Raw genomic sequence first — 22,991 nt, 5'->3', positions numbered from 1 at the left:
CGTTGACCGTTAGAGACTGTCTGTGAGGCACTTAGTTTGAAAGCTGAGAAGGCAGCCAAGCTCCAGGCAAACCAGTCATCCTAATGGGTTTGAAAGACCATAAATGGTCTCTCTGTATGGCCGGAGCTCCCTTGGCCTTTCCTGCAAGATGAATTTTCACACACTGGACATATCACTATGTCTATTTCATTTTCCATCAGACATTTGTTAGTGTGGCTCACAGTTTATTGGTCCCACTTCTCGGGAAGTGTGCTGGTCATTTCTGCCTTAGAACAGACGCAGGCTCCTCAAGGCTGGAGCTGGGCCAGGCATTTGCTGGGTCCCCAGGCCATCTGGCTCCATGCTCCGCTTCTTGTGCCTCTCCTTCCGTCCTTGTCCTGGCCCCCGAGCCACCCCTGCCACCCTGCAGTCTCTCACAGTCCTGTTCTCTCTTGTCCTCCCTGCAGGCTGGTGGTTCGTGAGCACTTCTGAGGAGCAGGGCTGGGTCCCTGCCACCTACCTGGAGGCCCAGAATGGTACTCGGGATGACTCTGACATCAACACCTCTAAGACTGGAGAAGGTGAGGGCTTGCAGATCCAAGGGGCAGGGAGCAACGCGGCCTCTGGAGGCAGCTCTCTCACTCTTCCCCTAGAACCAACAGAACCCCTAAAGTGAGCTGAGCCATATCCTAGCCTCCTCCCTTGGGATCCCATCTCAGTAAGGTTGGCCCAAAAGCTCACCTCCCACCCCAGTCCGACCCCTGCTGCTCTGTCTCAGGGGCTCAGGAACTGAGGGATGGCTCAGACCCCTACACAGTCAGCCTCTCTGATTAGATTTGGCTTCATGAGGTTTGTTTTCCCACCCACCCCCCTTTTTCTTATTTTTTTTTTTATTTTTGTATTTTTTTCTAGAGACAGGCTTTCACCATGTTGGCCAGGCTGGTCTCAAACTCCTGGGCTCAAGCGATCCACATGCCTCGGCCTCCCAAAGTGCTGGAATTACAGGTGTGGGCCACCGCACCCAGCCCTTCCTTTTTTTTTTTTTTTCTTTTTCTTTTTTTTTTTTAATTCCAAACACTTAAAAACTACTCAGTGAGGTTTTTCAGGGTCTTTCTCCTTGCATTTCAAAGAGTCTGCCCCTGCCCTCTAAGCCAGCACTGGCCTGGGCCTATCTGTGGCTTCTGTACTCCCTAGAGCAGGCTGCCTGAGCCCAGTCCGTTTGCGCCACCCCCAGTTCTTGGCTGCCTGCTCCTAATGGCTTCCAAGCCTCCTATGGCCTGGCTGCGGGAATTCTTTCCCTAACGGTTGGTGGGGATGGTCCAGATGGATGTGTCTGAAAGCCAGAGGGATTGAGGCCGCCACCCGGTGCTCAGGCCACCTCCAGGCCTGCTTTCTGCTGCCAGGCCAAAGTAAGCAGCCGCCAAGCGCCAGCTCCTTATTCATTCTTCCCCTAAATGTCGGTTACTTGGCGGGCGGTTGGGGCTTCGCCCTTCCTCCTATGTCGAGGCTTTACTTCAGCCCCTTGACCAGAGCCTCGGCCCCTGCCGTGTGCTTCCACTGTGTGACAGGTTTCCAGGGACAAGGCCCCATTGGGAAGGGCCCGCATGTTCAGGCTGGGCTGCTCCCTGAGCCCTGGGGCTGAGCCTGCACCTGTCTTCCCTCTGGTTCCATTGCACCTCTGCAGCAGGGGAGAGTCTTGGCCCCTGAGCTAGGTCTGGTCTCATATGCCTGCAGTCCCCAGCCTCGCCTCCTACCTAGTTCCACATTCTTTTTGTTGTTGTTGTTGTTGAAACAGAGTCTTGCTCTGTCTCCTAGGCTGAAGTGCAGTGGCACAATGTCAGCTCACTGCAACCTCTGCCACCTGGGCTCAAGCAATTCTCATGTCTCAGCCTCCTGAGTAGCTGGGATTACAGGCACCTACCACTACGCCTGGCTAATTTTTGTTTTTAGTAGAGACAGGGTCTCGCCATGTTGGTCAGGCTGGTCTTGAACTCCTGGCCCCAAGCAATCCGCCACCTCAGCCTCCCAAAGTGCTGGGATTACAGGCATGAGCCACAGTGCCCAGCCCCTAGTTCCACATTCTATAGGGCATGCCAGGGCCTCTCAAAAACAGCAGGAGCTCACAAAGTACCAGATGCTAGACCAGGTCCTGAAGTGCCCTTGCCCCCACCCTGGGAGGACCCTGTGGCTATGGCCATCCCCATCCTTCCAGCTGTGGCAACTGAGGCTTCAAGATGTTTATCAGGTTTGGACCCTAGTCCACCTCCTTTGTCCCATGGTCCTTTCTGCTGTGCCACACACCTCTCTGTGAAGCATTTTGCTTGTAAGCAGTACAGGCAGCTCTAGGGCAGTGCGTGTATGAATCGGAGCCCCAGTTGAAAAGGCTGCACCAGGAAGGTCAGAGCGGAGCTGTTGGGTCGATTATGGAGGACCTAGGCACTGAGTGGGGAGAAGGCCAGGGCAGGAAAGCACGTGAGAGGTGTGGAGCACAGATGCCAGCCTGGTTGGAACAGAAGGCAGGTGCTTTGCGCGCAGAACAAGTAGTAGTGGGTTGGGCAGGATTTTGACCTTGATGGAGGAAGAATCAGGCAGCCAGTGCAGATTCTGCGTTCAGAGGCGGTGTGGGTGTATGTGTGTGTGGGGTGGGTGTGGGTGTGTGTGCGCGTGCGTGCGTGCCCAGGGCGATTCTCCTAAAATAGGTTCCTGTGCACGCCTCTGACAGGGCCTGTGTGCCAATTCTCCTGGCAACTTCTGGATAGCTGTGGATTCCACCGTCACATCTTGGGCATTTCCCACCCAGATCTACAGAAGGGCTCAGGGATGGGTCCCCTGGGCCTAAGGCCCCAGCTGCTGTGGTGTGTCCGCTAGTCTCTCTGCACCTGCAGCCACATGGCCAAGAGACTGGCCGACACTAGTTCCCTCTCCAGCCATCTCTACCCCAGCACTATGGCCATCCCATCATAGGTGCCCTGAGCCCTGTAGACAGAAATTGGAAGCCTGCATCCTATCAAAGCTTTCCTAATAGCTCATCTTCATTACTTTAGGAAGAAAAGATGATTGGCTGTTCTGGTGTGTCCTTATCATGAGACACTTTGATGTATGTTCATGCTGCTCTTGAACCCAGGTGTGCTGTGGGAGTTCAGTATGGTAGGAAGGGTGGGAGTTGAGACTTTCTTGTCCACTGACAGAGGTGCGGGTCCAAGCCTGACATTCGCAGGGTGCTTCAGTGAACCAGGAGAGGTGTGTTACCTCTGTCAAGCCCTCGGGTTCATTTGTGATAGAGCCAAGACCAGAACCCAAGTCTCTGCCTTTGCTCCTGTGTCCCACATCTACCAGTATGGACCTGCTTCCTCCAGAGTGGGCGCATATTGGGACATGCGGAACAGACCACGGTCTTCTGTGCTGCTGTACCAAAGGCATGTACCCCATTAGTGAGCAGATCCCCCAGCACCCAGACCCTGTCCCCTCCCCACATCCCCTTCTTCCCAGGGCTTGGCAGCCCAAGGGGCAGCAGAGTTAGGGGAACAGCAATAGCTCGGGGTGCAGAGTCTATGCTAAGAGTCTAGGCTTTGGAGCCAGACTGCCTGGATTCACATGCTGCCTGACACACAGTGTTCTTTAAAGCCCTGTGCCTCTGTCTCCCCATTTGTAAGATGCCAACCACATAGGGCTTTTGTGAGGCCCAAGTGAGATGATCTTTGTACATGGTTTAAACTGGGCCTCGCACACAGAGTAAATGCCGACATCAACACCTTACTGCGAAAGCTGCCTCTGGTCTGGCCATGAGCTGAACCCCTTCATCTCTGCAGAGAAGCCCTACACACCTCCCCCACCTCTCCCCGCCCCACCAGGAGGCCTTGCACAGGACCTGATTCATGTTTCCCAGAGCCCATTCAGCCCCTTGTCTAGGCTCATGCCAGGGCAGGTGGTGTCACTGTAAGACAGATGAGGAAAGAGAGGCTTAGAGATGGGTGGCTGGCCTCCTAGAGTGACACAGGTTGCTGGCAGTGGGGCCTGGACTGGAGTCCACACCTCCTACCCTTTTGTCCTTATAAGAAGCAGGTCAGACAGGTCCCTCTTCTTCCAGGAAAGCAAATGCTTTCCCAGGGCCTCGGTGGTCTGGGACCGTTTTATTTTCACTCCAGCCACTGGCCCTTCTCCCACCCCCAGACCCGGGCAGCCTGGCACCTTCTTTCTGTGGTGGCAGGAAGTGAGGCCAGCTGGCACCCTGGAGCCCTGGTCCAGTATCCATTCCATCTGGGAGTCTCACAGGAAGACAGAGGCATCTGGAGCTGGGGTCTGAGCAGAGGGTGCAGGGGGCTCAGAGCCGAGCAGCAGCCACCAGAGGAGCAGTGCAGGATGCTGCTCAGGGCACGGGGTCAGGAGCAGTGAGAAGCTGGGGAGGGGGCCCCTGTCATCAGATGTCCCGATGGGTGGCCTGAGAGGAGGAGCAGAGCCAGGGCCTCTGGCACCCACCCTTGTGTCATTCCGTTCAGCAGGTACTTCCTGGGACCCAGCTGTGTGCCCGGCCCTGTGCTAGGCCCTGGGAATGCAGAGACACAGGGAAAGGTTCCCAGAATGGCGAGAGCTCTCAGCCCTGCAAGGAAGGGATCCAAGTCTCTCTTGGGCACACTGATTCTTCCAAGCATGGTGCCTGTCCAAGGTAGCACGTTCACAGTCAGTACTCAGTGAGCGAGTGGACATAAGCTCAGATGTTGCAGGAACCCACACCCTCCTGGGAATCAGCACCGCCCAGCAGTGAGGGACACTGATCTCACCATCCCTGGAGGCTGTAGCTGAGGGGCTGTCTTGCACTGGGCTGGAGCTAGGGACCCTCTTTTCTCTAAGGTGCTGGGATTCTAAAGGCTTTAGCCCACTCCTAGGCTCAGGGGCACACACTGTGGAGTTTGGTTGAATTTTTCCCTGTGTGCCGACCATGACCTGTCATATCTGCCCCATCCAACAGGGGCGTGCCCTTTGGTTCAGTCCAGGTGATGGTGACTGGAAGTGTGGGCCTCCCCTCCCTGTGCCCCTTCCTCCCACCCCCATCCCATCTCATCCTCATCTCCATTCTCTCCACCGGTTGCTGTTGGCCGCATGCTCCATCGCCATCTCCCACACCAGTGTCCAAGAGACGCAAGGCCCATCTGCGGCGCCTGGATCGCCGGTGGACCCTGGGCGGGATGGTCAACAGGCAGCACAGCCGAGGTGACTGCGGGAGCTGGCTTCTCCTCCCTCGCAGCGACCGCCTGTCTCTCGCTAACACTGCTCTTTCTTTCCGGGCTCTGCTCTCTGCCCTGTGGCCTCCTTGTTCACCCAGATTCATGGGCCAGGCTTTCTTCTCACCTACTGCAGCTGGTGTGGGGTGGGCCTGCTTGGGAATCGGGGTGGCACTGGGGGTGGCTCTGGCTTTGTCAACCTCCTGGGTATGAGGGTCATGGAACACAGTTGTGGGTTCCCTGAAAAGGTACAGGGGCTTGAGGAGGGGGACAAGGGGGTCTCGGGTCTTTAAGAAAGGCCACATTGGCCCTGGAAGCTGCAGATTAAAGGAGCTAAGCGTGTCTAGCCCTCTGCTGGGGCCATCCCACTCCCCCATCCTTCATGGCCCCTGTCCTCTGAGAAAATGCTCCCTCGGCCAAAGTTGTTCTATCAGTTTCTTGGGAACAAAGCAGAAAGAAGGACTGGCTCACATTCACGCTCCTCCTGCCAGCTCCACGGAAACTAGAAAGGGAGCAAAGCCAGACCCAGCCTGGCATCAGGGTGCAGCCCAACAGGCTCTGCTGAGGGTCAGGTCCAGCCAGGAGCAGTAACTGCTGGGGCTTCAGGAGGGGCCTGATCCAGGGGAGTCCAGGGAGCCCCCCAGGCCCAGCACATGGGCTGATCAGATGTTTGTGGGTTTAGAGCTTTCTCGCCCAGGATCTTTCTAGCATCCAGGAACTTGGGAGGTAAGGGAGTGGAACAAAGCCCCAGGGCTGGGCTGCTGAACAAACCCTTAAACATCTGCAGACCCCTGGGCCAGGGCTTGGCCAGCCCCGCATGGAGCAGGGTGTGTGTGCTTCTCACAGTGACGGCACAGAGAGAGGTGTATCATAAACACTGGCCTTTCTGGAAGCGGGGACACCCAGTGACCCCCACCCTCACAGCTTGGTTCTAAATGACTGTAAGAGCATGTTTTGGTGTCTGCCCCAGGCCCAAAGCAGCAGGAAGCCTGGACACAGGTGGCTACAGCCTATGGCTGGCTCAGCGTCAGGCACAGAGCACTGGCCATGAGAAGTCCAGCTTGTCCTGAGGGCACAGCCTGGGCTGGACCCTGTGGGCTGACACAGGGCTGGGGGTCAAGTTGTAGAAACAGCAAGAACAGGCTGGACATAGAGCAATGGCCACCCTAAAGCTGGGACGCAGTTCAAGCCTTGGCGGCAAAGGAGAGTGGGACGTAAGTCTGGAAATGCATGGCACGGATGAAGGTTTGGCTCCAAACACCCTTGCATACTGAGCCCCAAACACGACCATCTCCACAACCCCACAGACACGCACAGCCCTCATGGCCACAGATACGACTGTGCGCCCTGTCACATCCAGCCTCCCTGACACCCACATATCCACAGTCCCAGGCACACAGCCACTCACAATACACATACACAATTCCAATTATGCAGCCACGCATACACCGTGCCATGTGTCTTCTGTTTATACCACCACAAATGCATCATACACAGTCACAAAATCATCACACACACACATATACGCAACATACACACATACGCCACCCGTTCCTCCACAGCAACACTCACAAGGGCACATACAGCTTCATACACACAACGCCTTGCACCACATATATGCCAGTCACAGACATACAGTGATATGTGGAGACACAAATACGCAATGAAATGCCTAATTCTTGGTCACCCATACCTAAGCAAATATAAGCCCCCAGCTCTTGCTCTCTCTCTCTCTCTCTTAAATAAGAGACCTAAACAACATAATGTCCCAGCCTCAGCCTGATGGGCTAAGTTAAACCAGGCAGCCAAGAAAAACTTGCAGAGAGTTGGCTTGGAGACGCTTGCTGCAAACAGCAGAGCTGGTGGGGGAGGCAGGCTGCAGGTTGTGGAGGAGCTAGACAAGAGAAAAGCGGAGCTTCCCCACGGCCTCCGCTCCCCGTTCCCTCAGCCAGCCAGGCCCTTGGAACCAAAAGGCCTCTCTCAGTGGGGTTGGGTAAGTCGTGGGGGCAGGAAGGGAGTGGGGAGACTGCTGACAGAGGGGAAAGTGTTGGGGAAGAGGAGGCTTCTGTGGTTTGGAAACTACAGGACATCCAGCCCCTGCCTCCAAAACCAAAGCAGGCCTATCCCCCTCACCCACCCGGCTGACCGCCTGGCCAGCCCTCCCCAGGGCAGGCTGCCACCGTCTCCTGGTGGCGTGGTCAGTGCTCACGGCCCCAGTGCTTCCCAGAAGCCCTGAGGATCCCACTGGAGCTCACAGCCTCCCTTCCCTCAACCCCATTTCCGACGGGACATCTCTTCCCAAGACCCTGACCACCCTGAATCATGCAGCTGCCCGCTGAGGCCATGTCCGTCTGTCTGGGCCTTCTCTTGTCTGGCGCCCCCAGATGGGGTTTGTGGCCCAGGCAAGTCTCTCTTCCTTGGGACACCTGTGAGTTGGAAGGCCTGAGACCCACAAGGCCTGTGTCCACATGGAAAGTCCATGCCTCTGCCATCTGAGCCAACTGGGTGGAAACCCAGGAGCTGGGACGACCTGGTCTGCCTGCCTAGCCCTGCCAGGGAGGAGGGCTCTGGGTTCTCATCCCTGCAACCTGTGCAGTGACCGGGGCAGGACGAGCCTCCCATCCAGGAGCTCTCACCAGCAGCACGTGAACTCCTGGACATCTGTGGTTGCTGCAGCCCCAGAGCCCCCAAGAACCTTTTGCAGGAGCAGCTCAACTTTACCGGCCAGAACTGATATCCCTGGTTCTGCCCCCACCCCCAAGAGGTCAGGAGAAAGCCTGGGCTTACATGGCCCACGGGATTCTGTCTTCCACGCACCCCGGGAGGCTGCGAAGGCTGGGGCTGGGCCCTAGTGGCCCAGGAGGCTGAGCCCACATGATGGGCTAGACCTTGTTCTCTGCCATGAAGCAGGGCAGGGCTCCTCTGATCTTCCCACGAGAAGGGCTGTCATTTTTCCCTGCAAATGCAACCTTGCCTAGGAAAACCTTAATGATGGCTTCCTGCTCGAACCACAGACTTTTAAAAATAGCCCAGCTGAACAAAGGCAAAATGTGGAGCCCAGGCCTCGCCTCATCCTAACCTCAGAATCCTGGATTCCCGGAGCCTGGCGCTGCCCCTCTGGCCGCCGCTGAGCTGGGATTTGCCATGCCTCACTGGAAAATGGAGCAGAACCAGGAGCAGGCAGGAGAGCAGAGAGAGTTGGACTGTGGAGCCCTGAACTTCTCAAAGGGCCGAGTCAGAATCTGGCTGGGCAGGGTTCTCAGGCCGCCTTGGCAGCAGTCCGAAGCATGGCTGGGTTGGAATCTGAAAGCCTCCAGGAGTAAGGCCCTCCCTGAGTCGATGCTGACCAAGTTCTGCAGCAGAGAAGGGCGTGCTGAAAAATCCTGCAGGCTCCCATGGGTCATCACCCTCCTTCTGCTTTTGGGCAGCCGTTTGAATTTGGCTAGTAGCCCATCAGTTCTGTCCTCACAGCCTGGCAGGGCAGCCACAACCACCCCCAAAGGGAGCTGCTATCTCGGCTCAGCACAGGGCTGCAGACAGGGCCCCGATAATCCAGGGGAGAGCGGACAGATGGCCCTCCCACAGCTGGGGGTTGGGGTGGCAGCTGCCTCCCACCCCCACGGCCACCAGTCTTAGGCAGGCTGCCCACCAGCATCCAGCCAAGGAGCCCAGGGGGTGGCTGTCACAGCTGGGAGCCAGGAGGGGTGGGTGTCCCAGAGACCAGAGGCCAGCAGTCTACTCCAGCATCCCGCTGTTTTGAGCTCACAGCACTTCCCATCAGTACCCTTGCTCAGCCTTGCCTGGTCGTGATGCAGTCAACAGTGTCTCGCTGTCTGCCAGGCACTGTCTCAACCCCTGGGGAGCACCCACGCCAGAGAGGACAACAGTGGCTCAGGGTGACCCTTCGGAAGGGCATGGCCAGATTGCCACTTCCTCCTCCTGTCTCAGCTCCTGTTGCCCCAGAGGGTGAGGTGGGGAGTGTTCCACTCCGAGCAGCCCTCTACGGAGTGTCTCAGGCAGGAGGCAAGGACTCTTTAGCCAGCCAGCTAGGAGCAGAGCCAGGGAGTACTCAGCTCTGGGGTCTACCTATCAGGGGCTTCCTGGGACAGGGAGAGCTGAACCCCAGCAGGCATGGAAGAAACACCCTCCTGGAAGCCTGATCAAGGACCCAAGCGGGTGGCACCCAGGCCTCCTGCCAGGAGAGAGGCTGAGAGAAACCAGGGGAGGCACCATGGTGCCCCACTCTCCCCACACCTGCCCTCCCAAGCCTTCCTGAGAGTCTACAAGGCACTTCTTTCCCAGCACCTCGGGAGGACCTTGGGCAAGACCCTGAAGTGACATCCTTGAAAATAGAGCAGGCTGCCCTCCAGAGGGGCTAGGCCTCGGCTGCGTGGTTGGCACAGCATGTTCTGCAGAAGCCACTTGGGCCAGTGCTGCCTGATTGTGCTGTGCTTGGTGTTTCCAAGCTCATTTGGCCATCGAACCCTTGTCTTAACAAAACACATGTAACTGCTTCCATGAGACCTGGGTTCCATGGACTCCTCTTGGGAGATTACATGACCAGGTGTTAATGGATGAAGTGGGTGCTCAGGGAAGGCTTCACCGAGGAGGTGTCCCTAGAACCTCTGAAGGTCAGACAGAGGAAGGATGCAAGAGGCTGAGCTGGGGGCAGGGATATGAGAGTTCATCTGGGACACAGATGGAAACAGGGCACATTTCGAGGAAAAGCGGTATGCCGTGGGGCCTCAAGGCATGCAAGGACACCTCATGAGGGGCCGGCTTCTCCTAATCCTGCCCTCGGCCCAGCAAGCTTCTGAGCCCTGTGGACTCCAAGGTCCCGGCAGCCTGGCTGCCATTATCAGGCTGGGAGAGCCGACTCCCTGCTCCCAGGGCCTTGCCTGACAACCTGGGTCCTGGCTGGCTTTGGCACACACTGGGAGCAGCAGTGACCTCTGCTCCCATGGTCTCCCTGCTGCCACCTCTGGGGCCTGGTCCTTCCCTCCCCTGGAGAAGCCAGAGCCAACCCAGTGGACCTTCTTGGCAAGCAGTTGAGCAAAAGCCAGGCCAGGGCAGGAGGAGGGGACAGGAAGCAGGACCTGCACCCTGACCTCAAATAATCTTGCTTGCTTGCTCCCACCCCCAGAGGAGAAGTATGTCACCGTGCAGCCTTACACCAGCCAAAGCAAGGACGAGATTGGCTTTGAGAAGGGCGTCACAGTGGAGGTGATCCGGAAGAATCTGGAAGGCTGGTGGTATATCAGGTAGGGAACCCTTACATTATGAACGAGATGCCTCTCGCCCACCTGGGCCCTGGGCAGAGTGCAAAGTGGCCATGGCCACCTGATGGCAGGTAGATACTGACAGCTTTGTGCCCACGGCACAGGGCTGGGCTGCTGCACCTCTGCACAGCTGAATAGCTCAACCAGAGAATGCTCATCTTGCAAGTTTTCTCCCGGGACGCGTAAAGCAGAGCTTGAGCCACAGCCAGCGGGGCACAGAGGCCCCGGGTCAGCTTGCAGGCTGTGGTGCAATCCCTTCCCACGTATCTGCCAAGAGAGTTCAGCACATCTGAATTTGGTTTTGTGTGTCCGGCCTTGGCTGCCTGGTGTGCTCCACAGCTAGGGCTGCCTGGAGCACTGGCGTCCGCAGGCCTTGATGAGGTCCCAGCAGGCAACCTCTGCTGCCCAGGCTCAGTACTCAGGGAGGTGGGCTGGGGGCGGGGGCGGGTGCAGATGCAGGCCTCTTGCAGCCATGTCCCTGGTGGATGGGGACTGGCTGTCCAATCTGCAGGGCTGGCTGCAAGGGCTGGAGCAGAAGTCAGGCCTTGGCTCAGGCCATCGGAGGCTTCTTCCTTCTCTTGCCCCTCCCTCTCCCAGGCCTAATCACAGTTCCCAGCGTAGAATCCTATTGAATGGTGTGGGTAGGGAAGTGGGGTCTTTCCTGACCTGCTGGAGGCAAACAATCCCGTGGGTTTCACTCACCATTACCTGGCCAAGACCTACCCTTCCAGGACCCCTGCTCTCAAGAAATGCTCCAGGAGACTTGATCTCAGTAAGTGCTTTTGGTGTCCTTGGAACTGGCTCAGCTGTGATGACTTTGCCCACCTTCTCTCTTCTCTGCCAGTTACCCAGCTGACAGGGATAGTCCTATATCCTTGGGCTCTGGGGACCCCAGATCCACTGTGGGCAGGACATGCATTCTAGGTGGTCTCCGACAGAGGGGACAGGATTGTGCAGTGGCACCAATGTGCCCCAGGGGATGTGAGTACTCGTGGGACAGTTGCTCAGAACATGGTACAACATGATGGCATTAAAGGCTAGTCCATGCTGAGGTCACTGGCCATATGGAGATTGCACCTTAGTCTGACCTGATGGAACATGGCTCCATGGCATGCACCGCACCCCCCGCCCCTACCCCGCCCCCACCCCGCCCCACCCCGGAGCCCTGGTGCATATCAGTCAGGAGGGCTGAGATGTCCCTTTCTGTCCCATTGGGTGGGATGGGACTGTGCATCTGGATGTGTATTGTCCAAAGCCAGTGCCCCTAGACTTTTATGTTCTCTGAGCAATGGAAACTAGAGTCAACCCAATCACCCACCAGCCATGAGTTGAACATGGGAAAGCCAGGAAACATTCTGGCAGGCTGGTGGCCTAGCTCACTTGCCTGGAGCTTATCTACAAGGCTGCTTTATTATTATTTTTTTGTTTTCTAAAATGACCAACAAAGTCACTCTGAGCTGCTTCTAGTCCGCTCCTATCCCCATGGCCTAGTCTTACAGCCAGCAGGAGCTTGGACTGAGAAAACCCGGCTGAAAAGATTCCACCTTAAAAAGGCTGCCAGACACCCCCTTAAATAAGCCATTTCCCAACATTCCAGGCTCTACGTTGATCCTCATTTCCTGTCTTTCTTCTCCTCCCCCAACCCCTACACACACACACACACACACACACACACACCCTCGCACTCTCCATCGCGCCCTTTCCAGCTTGCTTCCCGCTGGAGTCATTTCATTCTCCATTGCTGGAAAGCAGATGTGAGCAGAGCTGGACCCAGACACACACAGGCACTCCTGATTCCCTTGCGTTTCTCCTCCTGGAATCTTAATTTTACCCATGTAGTGCTGAAGGAACACAAATACAGCACTCGGGGCCCTAAGCAGGCCTGACCGTCACCTCCATGAGCCCCCTCTTCCCATAGCTCTACAGTGTCCATGTAGAAAAACCGTCAGTGAGGGCCAGTGGGCTCATCTTTGTCTTTTCTCTGAGATGCAAGAGCACCAGGCTCTGGGCCAGATGCTGCTAAGCGCTCACTGTGTGACCCCCTTGCTTTTCTGAGCCGTAGTTGTTGGCTCACATAAGATTAGGTATTTTTACTCGTTGCTCCCATCCACCCTTAAAATTCTGTGCTTCTGTTTGCACCCATTGCATCAGGGAGCCAAAGACAGGCCCCTGACTCCCACCCACGTGTTAACTCACCTCTGCCTCCCAATCCCTGGGGAGGCGAGCTTGGCTCAGCCTGCCTGCATGTTTCTGTGACAGAACGTAAGGAGCCACCTCCTACCTGAGCTTTCTCGCAAAGCTCAGACATGTTGATAGGAACTTCAGCTTTCATATTCCTTTTCTCCCACCTAATGAGCACCCAAGAACAAGGTCAGATCAGGAAGACGGTGGGGAGGGGGGGGTGGGGGGAGGTGTTCAGACATCTGGTGTGGAGGAGCCATTCCAAAGAGCCAGATGTGTCCAGGGAGCAGATGGGGACATTGCAACCCAGACTTGGGGGCACTGGCCAGCGACTACTGGACCAGGAAGTGAAGTCCCCATGGGTTTGGGTGAAAACTCAACACCACGAGGAAAAAAGGAAAAGCTTGTTTTCAGAAGTCATCGAATCACCAGAAATTAAGTCAGCCCTATCTTTTGCCTTTGTTTATGAGCTTTTGGTTTTGTTTCCTTTTGTTTTGTTTTGTTTTTGTTTTGCTTTGGTTTTAGTTTTATCTAGTCATGTGCTTTTGTCTTTTCACTTATGGTTTCTGCTTTTGGAGCCCCACTTAGATTTTCTCAACCCCCAACATTATGTCAATCTTCTATTTGTTAATTCTGCTATACGGTATAAAGCCAGTGTCTGTCTTACTTGTTTTTCCTAACTGGGTCATCAGTTTTCCCCAAATCACTTTTTACATTTTTGGAGACAGGGTCTCACTCTGTCTCCCAGAGTGGAGTGCAGTGGTATGATCATAGCTCACTGCAGCTTCAAACTTCTGGGCTCAAGCAATCCTCCCACCTCAGCCTCCCAAGCACCTGGGACTACAGGTATGCACCGTCACACCCAGCTAATTTAAAAAAAAAAAAATTTTTTTTTGGTAGAGATGAGATCTTGCTATGTAGCCCAGGCTGGCCTTAAACGATCCTCCTGCCTCAGCTTCCCAAAGTGCTGTAATGACAGGTGTAAGCCACCTCGCCCAGCCCCAAATCACTTATTGAATAATGCATCTTTGTTCCACTACAGTAAATTTAGCCTGGTTTGTGAACTTGGTCTGTGACAGTCTATAGAGGATCCACCTACTCTCCCTGCAGTGGCACCACAGCTGTCCCATTCAGTCATCTGGCATGGAGGAGCCATTCCAGCTAAGATGTTGGAGACAGCTTAGTTGATCTCAACGTATCTGTCCTTCTGGGTACATTTTTAGCAGCGACTCTATCCCTGCATCTTGCGAAAGAGACACAAACTGAGCTTCAGGGAAGGGACGTGTGCAAGGTACCACAGAGTAGAACTCAGACTGCCTGACTCTCACCTTCTGGAGTCAATTCCCTCTGTAATAATACCTCCCCTTCCTACAGGCCATTTACCTCTACATACCACATCCACACCTTCTTCTTATCTCTCTAATTATCCTCAACTGACTGGGAAGTAGCAGGCCATTATGAAGTCCTCCTTTGGGCAACCCAAAAGTTGATAAATCTGATCCCAAGCTCCCACATTTGCCTGACTGCAGAGCATGAGAGCCCACCCCAAGAGGGATCAGGCAAAGAAAAAGGAGCATGGTGGGGGGGCAGTGGGAATTGGTGTTCTGGGTGTCTTTTCCACCTACCCTCGGTGCCACTTCTCTCCAGAGTAGTGGGATTGCCAAGCCTTGCAGAACATGGTAGGGAAGGCTCCACTGGGCAAGGCCAGTTGGATCCTAGGGCCTGGGAGTGGGCTGTGAGGTCAGAGTGCTCTAACAATAGCACATCCTGCTCCTCCCCACAGATACCTGGGCAAAGAGGGCTGGGCGCCAGCATCCTACCTGAAGAAGGCCAAGGATGACCTGCCAACCCGGAAGAAGAACCTGGCCGGCCCAGTGGAGATCATTGGGAACATCATGGAGATCAGCAACCTGCTGAACAAGAAGGCGTCTGGGGACAAGGAAACTCCACCAGCTGAAGGCGAGGGCCATGAGGCCCCCATTGCCAAGAAGGAGATCAGCCTGCCCATCCTCTGCAATGCCTCCAATGGCAGTGCCGTGGGCGTTCCTGACAGGACTGTCTCCAGGCTGGCCCAGGGCTCTCCAGCTGTGGCCAGGATTGCCCCTCAGCGGGCCCAGATCAGTAAGAGCCTCGCTGACCTCTAGGTCCTCACTGCAAAGCTCCTTAGAGAATGGGCATGGGTGCCGTGAAAGCCAGGGGGGTGCACAGGACCCCCATGGCGTTTTCCTCCTGGGCTACAGACTGGCCTTTGACCCTCACTCTGTCAACTTGTGTCATGGCTCATCACAGGAGTGGAGAAGGCAGAGGAGTATGATGACTCAACTGCTCCCAGCTGCTCCACGGAAGCTAGATCACATGAGGATGTGGGTGGTAGCGTTCCCTCCTCTAGTGGAGAGCCAGCAATGGTCACTCTGCAGATACACGCGTTCCAAGAGCAAGAAATGTTTTCTTTTCCTTATGGTAAAGGCTTTATAAATCAAGACAGATGATGTGTAGCTGACTTTTAAAAAATCAAAAAAACACATTTCCCTGGGCTGTTGAATGTGGGTGCTATATGCAGGGCTGCCCTATGGAGTGACAGTCTGTAGAGAAACGTCTTTCTGGGCCTTAGCAGCTCCTTCCCTGCTGCTATGACTTTCCCTATGACTTTCCACTTGTTACTGGAAACCTAAGAGACTTGGGAGCTAAGGCTTTACCACTCTACACAGGCAGTTTCAACAGGGCGTTCTTCAAGAATCATCTTCATTTCTACAGGAGACTCCAGGCAGTCTGGCACCCTCCATCTCTGGCCCAATAATGCCTTTTGTTGAGGCTTAAAACTTCCATGTTATAGGAACCTAGCTTTTGTTTGTGTCCAGCCATTCTTAAAATCTGGAGGAAAGCTGTTTCTTTAGTTTAGCTCCACTGGGTTAAGTTAGCTCTCGTGCCTGAAATCTTTTAGGGAACCAGCTGGGAAACAGTTACTGGGCACCTCCTCTTGCCTGGCATTATGCTAGCTTCTATGGATTTAATAGTAAGCCAAAAACAGACATGGTCTCTGCTCCTAACTTTGAAAACCTGATAAATCTATACACCCGTTACCCTGAAAAATGCCCACATAGCTGCACATTTTGAAAAGTGCACATAATTTTAGAGTGTTCATAGATCCCCTGGAAGCACAGCCAAGGTAAAGGTCTATAGTTTCCCCTTGAAAAAGCCCAACCACAGTGCCCATAGTGACTTAGAGTGTCAAGTCCTTCATAAAGGCTGAGCTAAAGCATGAACTTGAAGGATCAGGAGTTAGTTTCACCTAGGGAAGGCAGGTATGGGTACTGTTGCCCATCGTCTGACTAGGATTTCTGAAGCCATGTCTCTTCCTCTAGGCTCCCCGAACCTACGGACAAGACCTCCACCACGCAGAGAATCCAGCCTGGTATGTGTACTGAATTTCTTCTCCCCTTTCCTTCCTTTTCTGTGGATGCGCTATAGCCACCCGATCAATTGGCTATCTTGCGGCAGAGCCTCTTGATCCAGGGGTTTTCCAGAGCCCTGCTGGGGCTTCTAGTTTTGTGGGGCTAGGGGCAGGGAAGGAAGCCTGCAGATCCCAGCCTTCCTGGGGGCCTGGCTGGACAGTTTATAATCGGAAACACACTGCACTCCAAAGCTAAATAAATCCATCCCAGCCACTGCATTGGCAGACATAAACATTTAGACTGCCCGGCAAAAGTGTCCAGCCAGGGCATTGCCAGGGGCTGGAAATGGGGCTGCTGTCCATGCTGGCCTGGAAGCCTTTCAGCTTTCCCTGGTCAGGAATGCCCAGTGGAGGTGGTGGATGGCAGAGTCTGGGAGGGCAGAGGGCAGATCAGTGAATGTCTTCCAGGGAGGAGTGTGAGTTGCAAGGAGTGGCTCACGCCCCAGCTTTAAGAGGTTAACACTGCCAGGGTCCCTGGTTCATGTGGGTGGGGTTTCCTGGTGTCCAGACCCTCGGGCAGGTAGATACGCATCAGGGGCCAGGGCTTGGGGTGCCTGCGATGCTGGTGGCATGCTGAGAGCCCTGGAACAAAGAACTGTTAGTAAGCGCAGTGGGATGTAGTGGAAAGAGTGTGTCTTCAAGTGCCAGGCATGGATTCGGATTCCACTTCTGACACTTAGAGGCGGAGAGACTGTAGGTAAGCCAGTTGCCCTCTACAAGCTTCAGTGCCCTTATTTATCAGACGGGACAGTACTAGCCATCTCTTAGGGCGGTTGTAAGGATGAAATGAGATGATTTATGTGGGGGGCTAGCAAACAGGTTTCCATTTCCTATGTCAGCTCTTGCCTGCTTGGTAATACTACCTGGTGCACTGGGTTAAGGAGGATTCTGAAGTCACATCTGGGCTTAGCAACAAGAGTTACTGTGGTCAGTGACATCAGCCCTGGCTAAGGGAGATGGCACCAGTCTATGGAAGAGTAGGCCCTCCATAAAAATATGGTTTTTAAAGATTTCATCCCTGGAGATGAGACCTTCCTTGCCTTGGCCATGGACCCCAGTGGAGTTTCTCTTTTTCCTCCTGAGTTTTACACACCCAAACACTGAATTCTCCCTCTCAACCATCTCTCCTAGCCACGGCTAATTATTTTCAGGCAGACTTGATTTTGGCAAGAATGGGGTAATTCCTTCCACACTTACCAAATGTGGGGATTGCTGAGGCAGGGCTGCTGTTTCCAGTTAGGCCCAGCTGCATCCCACCTGGCCAGAGATGTGGCCTGGGCTGAGCCTGGGCTGTGTCTGCTCACATGCACGGCTGCACAGCCAGGCCCTGGGGCCAGGAAAGGTGGCAGATTCTCACTCAATCCCTCAAAACCAGCTTCCTCCCACCCCTCACTCACTCTGCCTCAGCTCAGTTTCAACTGGTGGGGTTAGGACATGCAGAGCCTTGAAGGATGAGGAAGGCTGCGAAGAAGAGAAGTTCAGAAGGAGTGCTGAGTTCCAGCTTCTATTTATTGAGCTCTCCCTATGCCCCTCGCTGGGCCCAAAGTGATGTATGTTATCTCAGGGATCCTCTTCAGGATGCTGGTATTAGTTCCATTTTACAGATGAGAGAACTGAAGTTCAGAGAGGTCAAGGGCTTTTGCCCAGGGCCACACAGCTGGTAAATTGCTATGATTGGAGTCCAGCCCCAAGGTTGAGGTCTTTCCAGGTCTTCCTGCTACACCAAGCTTCTTCCCGTCCCCTCATCCCTCCCACCTTTTTTTCCCAATTGCTTTATTTGAACCCCTTTGCATGAGGGAGGACATAAATAGCGGGGTACAAAGTCCATTTTAGCTGAGTAGAGACAAGACCATCGAAGCAAAAATATACAATCCACAAGGGCAGGGGGTTGTCCATTCGGTTTCCTACTGGGCGCTCGGTGCCTTAGACCAGTGTCTAGCACCCAGTAGACACACAACAAACAGTTGTTAAATGAATGGGTGAGGCTCACAAACCATGGGCCAAAGCCAGCTTCTAAATGTCCTTGAATGTCATGCTTAGATGCTGCTGTGCCAGTGTCTGAAAAGCACTGAGGATCTCCAATGAGTTCTACCCGGCCCACGGAATATTGCGAGTTTATTTAGTGCTTGCCTGCCTATCTGGCCTTGTCATGATGACCAGCCAAAGACTTTGCTCACTCAACCGCACTGCCTTCTTACACACACACCCCAGACTAGAGACCACTGTGCTCCATTGCCTTGCCTGTGCTGTCAGAAGTCCCACCTGCAGCCCTCACCCCTAGACTCCAGGACAGTGGCTTTCCTTCCTCTCCCACAGGGCAGTGTGCAAGTGCTTTGTTAGAATGATTTCTCTGCTTTTTCTTTCTTTCTTTTTTTTTTTTTTCAGAGACAGAGTCTCACTCTGTCAGTTGGGCTGGAGTGCAGTGGTCTGTTCATAGCTCACTGCAGCCTCGAACTCCTGGGCTCATGCTATTTTCCTGCCTCAGACTCCCAAGTAGCTGGGACCACAGGTGCATAACACCATGTCCACCTAATTTGTGTGTGTGTGTGTGTGTGTGTGTGTGTGTGTGGTAGAAATGGGGTCTCACTATTTGCCCAGGCTGGTCTCAAACTCCTGGCCTCAAGCAGTCCTCCCACCTGGGCTTCCCAAAGCACTACGATTACAGGAGATTTCTCTGCTTTTTAATTTTCATTTTGAGATTCAGCTATTGAGGCATCTGAAAACTAGACCTCCAGAGATGTAAGATTAGAAATTACTGTATTAATAATGAGCATTTTGTGCTGGGCACAGTGGCTTATGCCTGTAATTCCAGCACTTTGGGAGGCTGAGGCAGGAGGATTGCTTGAGCCCAGGAGTTTGAGACCAGGCAAAACCCTGTCTCTAGTTTTTTTCTCTTTTTTTTTTTTTTTTTTAAAGAATAGAATAATTTAATTAAAATGTGCAATATTTTGATGACGAAAAATCACAAAAATGAATTGAAGCCCTGGCAGAATGGAAATAAGGTACATTTATGGATGAGAAGACTCGGTATTATTCAATTTTATCCCTAATCTGTAAATTCGATGAAATTCTAATTTAAATCCCAACACAATTTTTCTTTTCTTTTTTTTTTTTTTTTCTTGACATGGAATGGTGTCTTTATTTTTTGGGGCTGCTGTAACAAAGTACCACATACTGGGTGGCTTAACAGCAGAAACGTGTTGTCTCCCAGTTCTAGGGGCGAGGAGATCAGGGTGCTGACAGGGCCACGTTCCCTGGGAAGGCGTGGGAGGAGGACCTGTTCCCCGCCTCTCTCCCGGCTTCCGGGACTCCGGAAGCCTGACTCCAGGCTTCACGTGGTGTTCTCCCTGCTGGTGGGTCTGCCTCTGTCCTGTTTTCTTTTTTTTTTTTTTTTTTTAATTGATCATTCTTGGGTGTTTCTCGCAGAGGGGGATTTGGCAGGGTCACAGGACAATAGTGGAGGGAAGGTCAGCAGACAAACAAGTGAACAAAGGTCTCTGGTTTTTCTAGGCAGAGGACCCTGCGGCCTTCCGCAGTGTTTGTGTCCCTGGGTACTTGAGATTAGGGAGTGGTGATGACTCTTAACAACGAGCATGCTGCCTTCAAGCATCTGTTTAACAAAGCACATCTTGTGCCACCCTCAATCCATTTAACCCTGAGTGGACACAGCACATGTTTCAGAGAGCACAGGGTTGGGGGTAAGGTCACAGATCAACAGGATCCCAAGGCAGAAGAATTTTTCTTAGTACAGAACAAAATGAAAAGTCTCCCATGTCTACTTCTTTCTACACAGACGCGGCAACCATCCGATTTCTCAATCTTTTCCCCACTTTTCCCCCCTTTCTATTCCACAAAACCGCCATTGTCATCATGGCCCGTTCTCAATGAGCTGTTGGGTACACCTCCCAGACGGGGTGGTGGCCAGGCAGAGGGGCTCCTCACTTCCCAGTAGGGGCGGCCGGGCAGAGGCGCCCCTCACCTCCCGGACGAGGCAGCTGGCCGGGCGGGGGGCTGACCCCCCCACCTCCCTCCCGGACGGGGCGGCTGGCCAGGTGGGGGGCTGACCCCCCCACCTCCCTCCCGGACGGGGTGGCTGGCCAGGCGGGGGGCTGACCCCCCCCCACCTCCCTCCCGGACGGGGCGGCTGGCCGGGCAGAGGAGCTCCTCACTTCCCAGTAGGGGTGGCTGGACAGAGGTGCCCCTCACCTCCCGGACGGGGCAGCTGGCCGGGCGGGGGGCTGACCCACCCACCTCCCTCCCGGACGGGGCGGCTGGCCAGGCAGAGGGGCTCCTCACCTCCCAGTAGGAGCGGCCGGGCAGAGGCGTCCCTCACCTCCCGGACGAGGCGGCTGGCCGGGTGGGGGGCTGACCCCCCCACCTCCCTCCCGGACGGGGCGGCTGGCTGGGCGGGGGGCTGACCCCCCCACCTCCCTCCCGGACGGGGCGGCTGGCCGGGCAGAGGGGCTCCTCACTTCCCAGTAGGGGCGGCCGGGCAGAGGCACCCCTCACCTCCCGGACGGGGCGGCTGGCCAGGCAGGGGGCTGACCCCCCCACCTCCCTCCCGGATGGGGCGGCTGGCCGGGCGGGGGGCTGACCCCCCCCACCTCCCTCCCAGATGGGGCGGCTGGCCGGGCAGAGGGGCTCCTCACTTCCCAGTAGGGGCGACTGGGCAGAGATGCCCCTCACCTCCCGGACGGGGTGGCTGGCCGGGCGGGGGGCTGACCCCCCCACCTCCCTCCCGGACGGGGCGGCTGGCCTGGCGGGGGCTGACCCCCACCTCCCTCCCGGACGGGGTGGCTGCTGGGCGGAGACGCTCCTCACTTCCCAGACGGGGCGGCTGCCAGGCAGAGGGGCTCCTCACTTCTCAGACAGGGCGGCTGCCAGGCTGAGGGGCTCCTCACTTCTCAGACAGGGCGGTTGCCAGGCAGACAGTATCCTCACCTCCCAGACGGGGTCACGGCCGGGCAGAGGCGCTCCTCACATCCCAGATGGGGTGGCAGGGCAGAGGCGCTCCCCACATCTCAGAAGATGGGTGGCCGGGCAGAGACGCTCCTCACTTCCTAGATGGGATGGCGGCCGGGAAGAGGCGCTCCTCACTTCCTAGATGGGATGGCGGCCGGGCAGAGACGCTCCTCACTTTCCAGACTGGGCAGCCAGGCAGAGGGGCTCCTCACATCCCAGACGATGGGCGGCCAGGCAGAGACGCTCCTCACTTCCCAGACGGGGTGGCGGCTGGGCAGAGGCTGCACTCTCAGCACTTTGGGAGGCCAAGGCAGGCGGCTGGGAGGTGGAGGTTGTAGGGAGCCGAGATCACGCCGCTGCACTCCAGCCTGGACACCATTGAGCACTGAGTGAACCAGACTCCGTCTGCAATCCCGGCACCTCGGGAGGCCGAGGCTGGCGGATCACTCACAGTTAGGAGCTGGAGACCAGCCCGGCCAACACAGTGAAACCCTGGATCCACCAAAAAAACACGAAAACCAGTCAGGCGTGGCGGCGCACGCCTGCAATCGCAGGCACGCGGCAGGCTGAGGCAGGAGAATCAGGCAGGGAGGTTGCAGTGAGCAGAGATGGCAGCAGTACAGTCCAGCTTCGGCTCAGCATCCCAGGGAGACCATGGAAAGAGAGGGAGACCGTGGGGAGAGGGAGGGGGAGGGAGAGGGAGAGCCTTTTTTTTTTTTTTTTTTTAGCAAATTCTTCCAGATCCTGAGAGAGCCCATCTCTACCAAAAAAAAAAAAAAAATTAACCAGGTGTGGTGGTGTGTGCCTGTAGTCCCAGCTACTGGGGAGGCTGAAGTGGGAGGATCACTTGAGCCCAGGAGATGGAGGCTGCAGTGAGCTCTGATTACTCCACTGCACTCTAGCCTGGGTCCCAAAGCAAGACCCTATCTCAGAGTGATGATGATGATGATGATGATGATGATGATGATGATGATAGTAATAGTAATGTGAGCATTTTGATAGCTCAGACAAGTCTTCCGTGAGTCCTGAGTATTATTAGAAAGCCTCATCAGAGTAGTCCCCTGGCGATATATACCCTGAGACTCCCATGATAGATACGTACTCAGGCCAGCTGCTGTCCAGCTGATGTAAACGGCCATCCGCACCCCCTGGGGACTGAGTGGGGACCAACCCTTGGCCAAGTTACTCTTCTGATTTAGGCGGGTTTTGCCCACTGTGTGTTCCTTAACCTTAGGGGTTCCAACTGCCAAAGCCACCAGAGCCCCCTTCTGTTGAGGTGGAGTACTACACCATTGCCGAATTCCAGTCGTGCATTTCCGATGGCATCAGCTTTCGGGGTGGACAGAAGGCAGAGGTAAGCCTCGGGCCATGAGGCCGAGGGTTTTAACTCATTGTGGTGGAAGACCTACTGCATTTCCCATTTTAGGCCTTGCTAGTAAGATTCCTGAGGGGCAGGCAGGCAGGAAAGGTACAGAAATGAGCCCCACAAAGATGAGCATCTGCCTGGCACTGGCCAGTGCCAAGGCCTAAACTAGATCCCAGCTCTCACGCTCCACCCTGAGCTCACAGGGCTTGTCTCACAACATTTCCCAGAGCATGTGCAGGAGCTTGTGACAGGGGGGCCTTGAAACAAAGGGCTTCTGTGGTCAAATGAGCTTGCAGGACAGTGGATTAAACAAAATCCAACCCATTTGTTGTTTTAATTGCAGGGCTTCCCAGAGCCTAGGATTCAAGGATGTCACTGGGAGTGTCACCTACAAGGGGTCTAGAATAGACAGCATTGCCCAACCCCACAAGCTTTCTCTCCCAGGAACATCTCAGGGCCAGGATCCTGCAGAACCCACATCAGGAAGTGTTGTTAGGAGGATGTGGACCAGGCAGGTAGACTGAGATACTGGGGACCTGGGCTCTGGCCAAGTC

General features: G+C 55.1%; 1 protein-coding gene across 10 annotated transcripts in view; it reads left to right on the top strand.

Annotated features, from left to right (window-relative positions):
* SH3PXD2A (SH3 and PX domains 2A) overlaps positions 1-22,991 on the top strand; it is a 266,664-nt gene that overhangs the window by 227,367 nt on the left and 16,306 nt on the right. For 7 of the 10 annotated variants that reach the window (XM_063782079.1, XM_016919275.4, XM_016919276.4 and 4 more), the window contains 6 exons: positions 447-560; positions 5,104-5,187; positions 10,342-10,459; positions 14,442-14,779; positions 16,021-16,070; positions 22,306-22,425. In XM_063782079.1, coding sequence (XP_063638149.1) covers positions 447-560; positions 5,104-5,187; positions 10,342-10,459; positions 14,442-14,779; positions 16,021-16,070; positions 22,306-22,425 — 824 coding nt within the window. The remainder of the gene's footprint in view (positions 1-446; positions 561-5,103; positions 5,188-10,341; positions 10,460-14,441; positions 14,780-16,020; positions 16,071-22,305; positions 22,426-22,991) is intronic. The other 3 variants (XM_016919277.4, XM_063782081.1, XM_054660488.2) reach the window with 1 other exon arrangement.

The sequence above is a fragment of the Pan troglodytes genome, chromosome 8 (genome assembly GCF_028858775.2).
Source record: "Pan troglodytes isolate AG18354 chromosome 8, NHGRI_mPanTro3-v2.0_pri, whole genome shotgun sequence".
Classification (NCBI taxonomy): domain Eukaryota; kingdom Metazoa; phylum Chordata; class Mammalia; order Primates; family Hominidae; genus Pan; species Pan troglodytes.
This window is presented reverse-complemented; position numbering and strand designations above follow the sequence as displayed.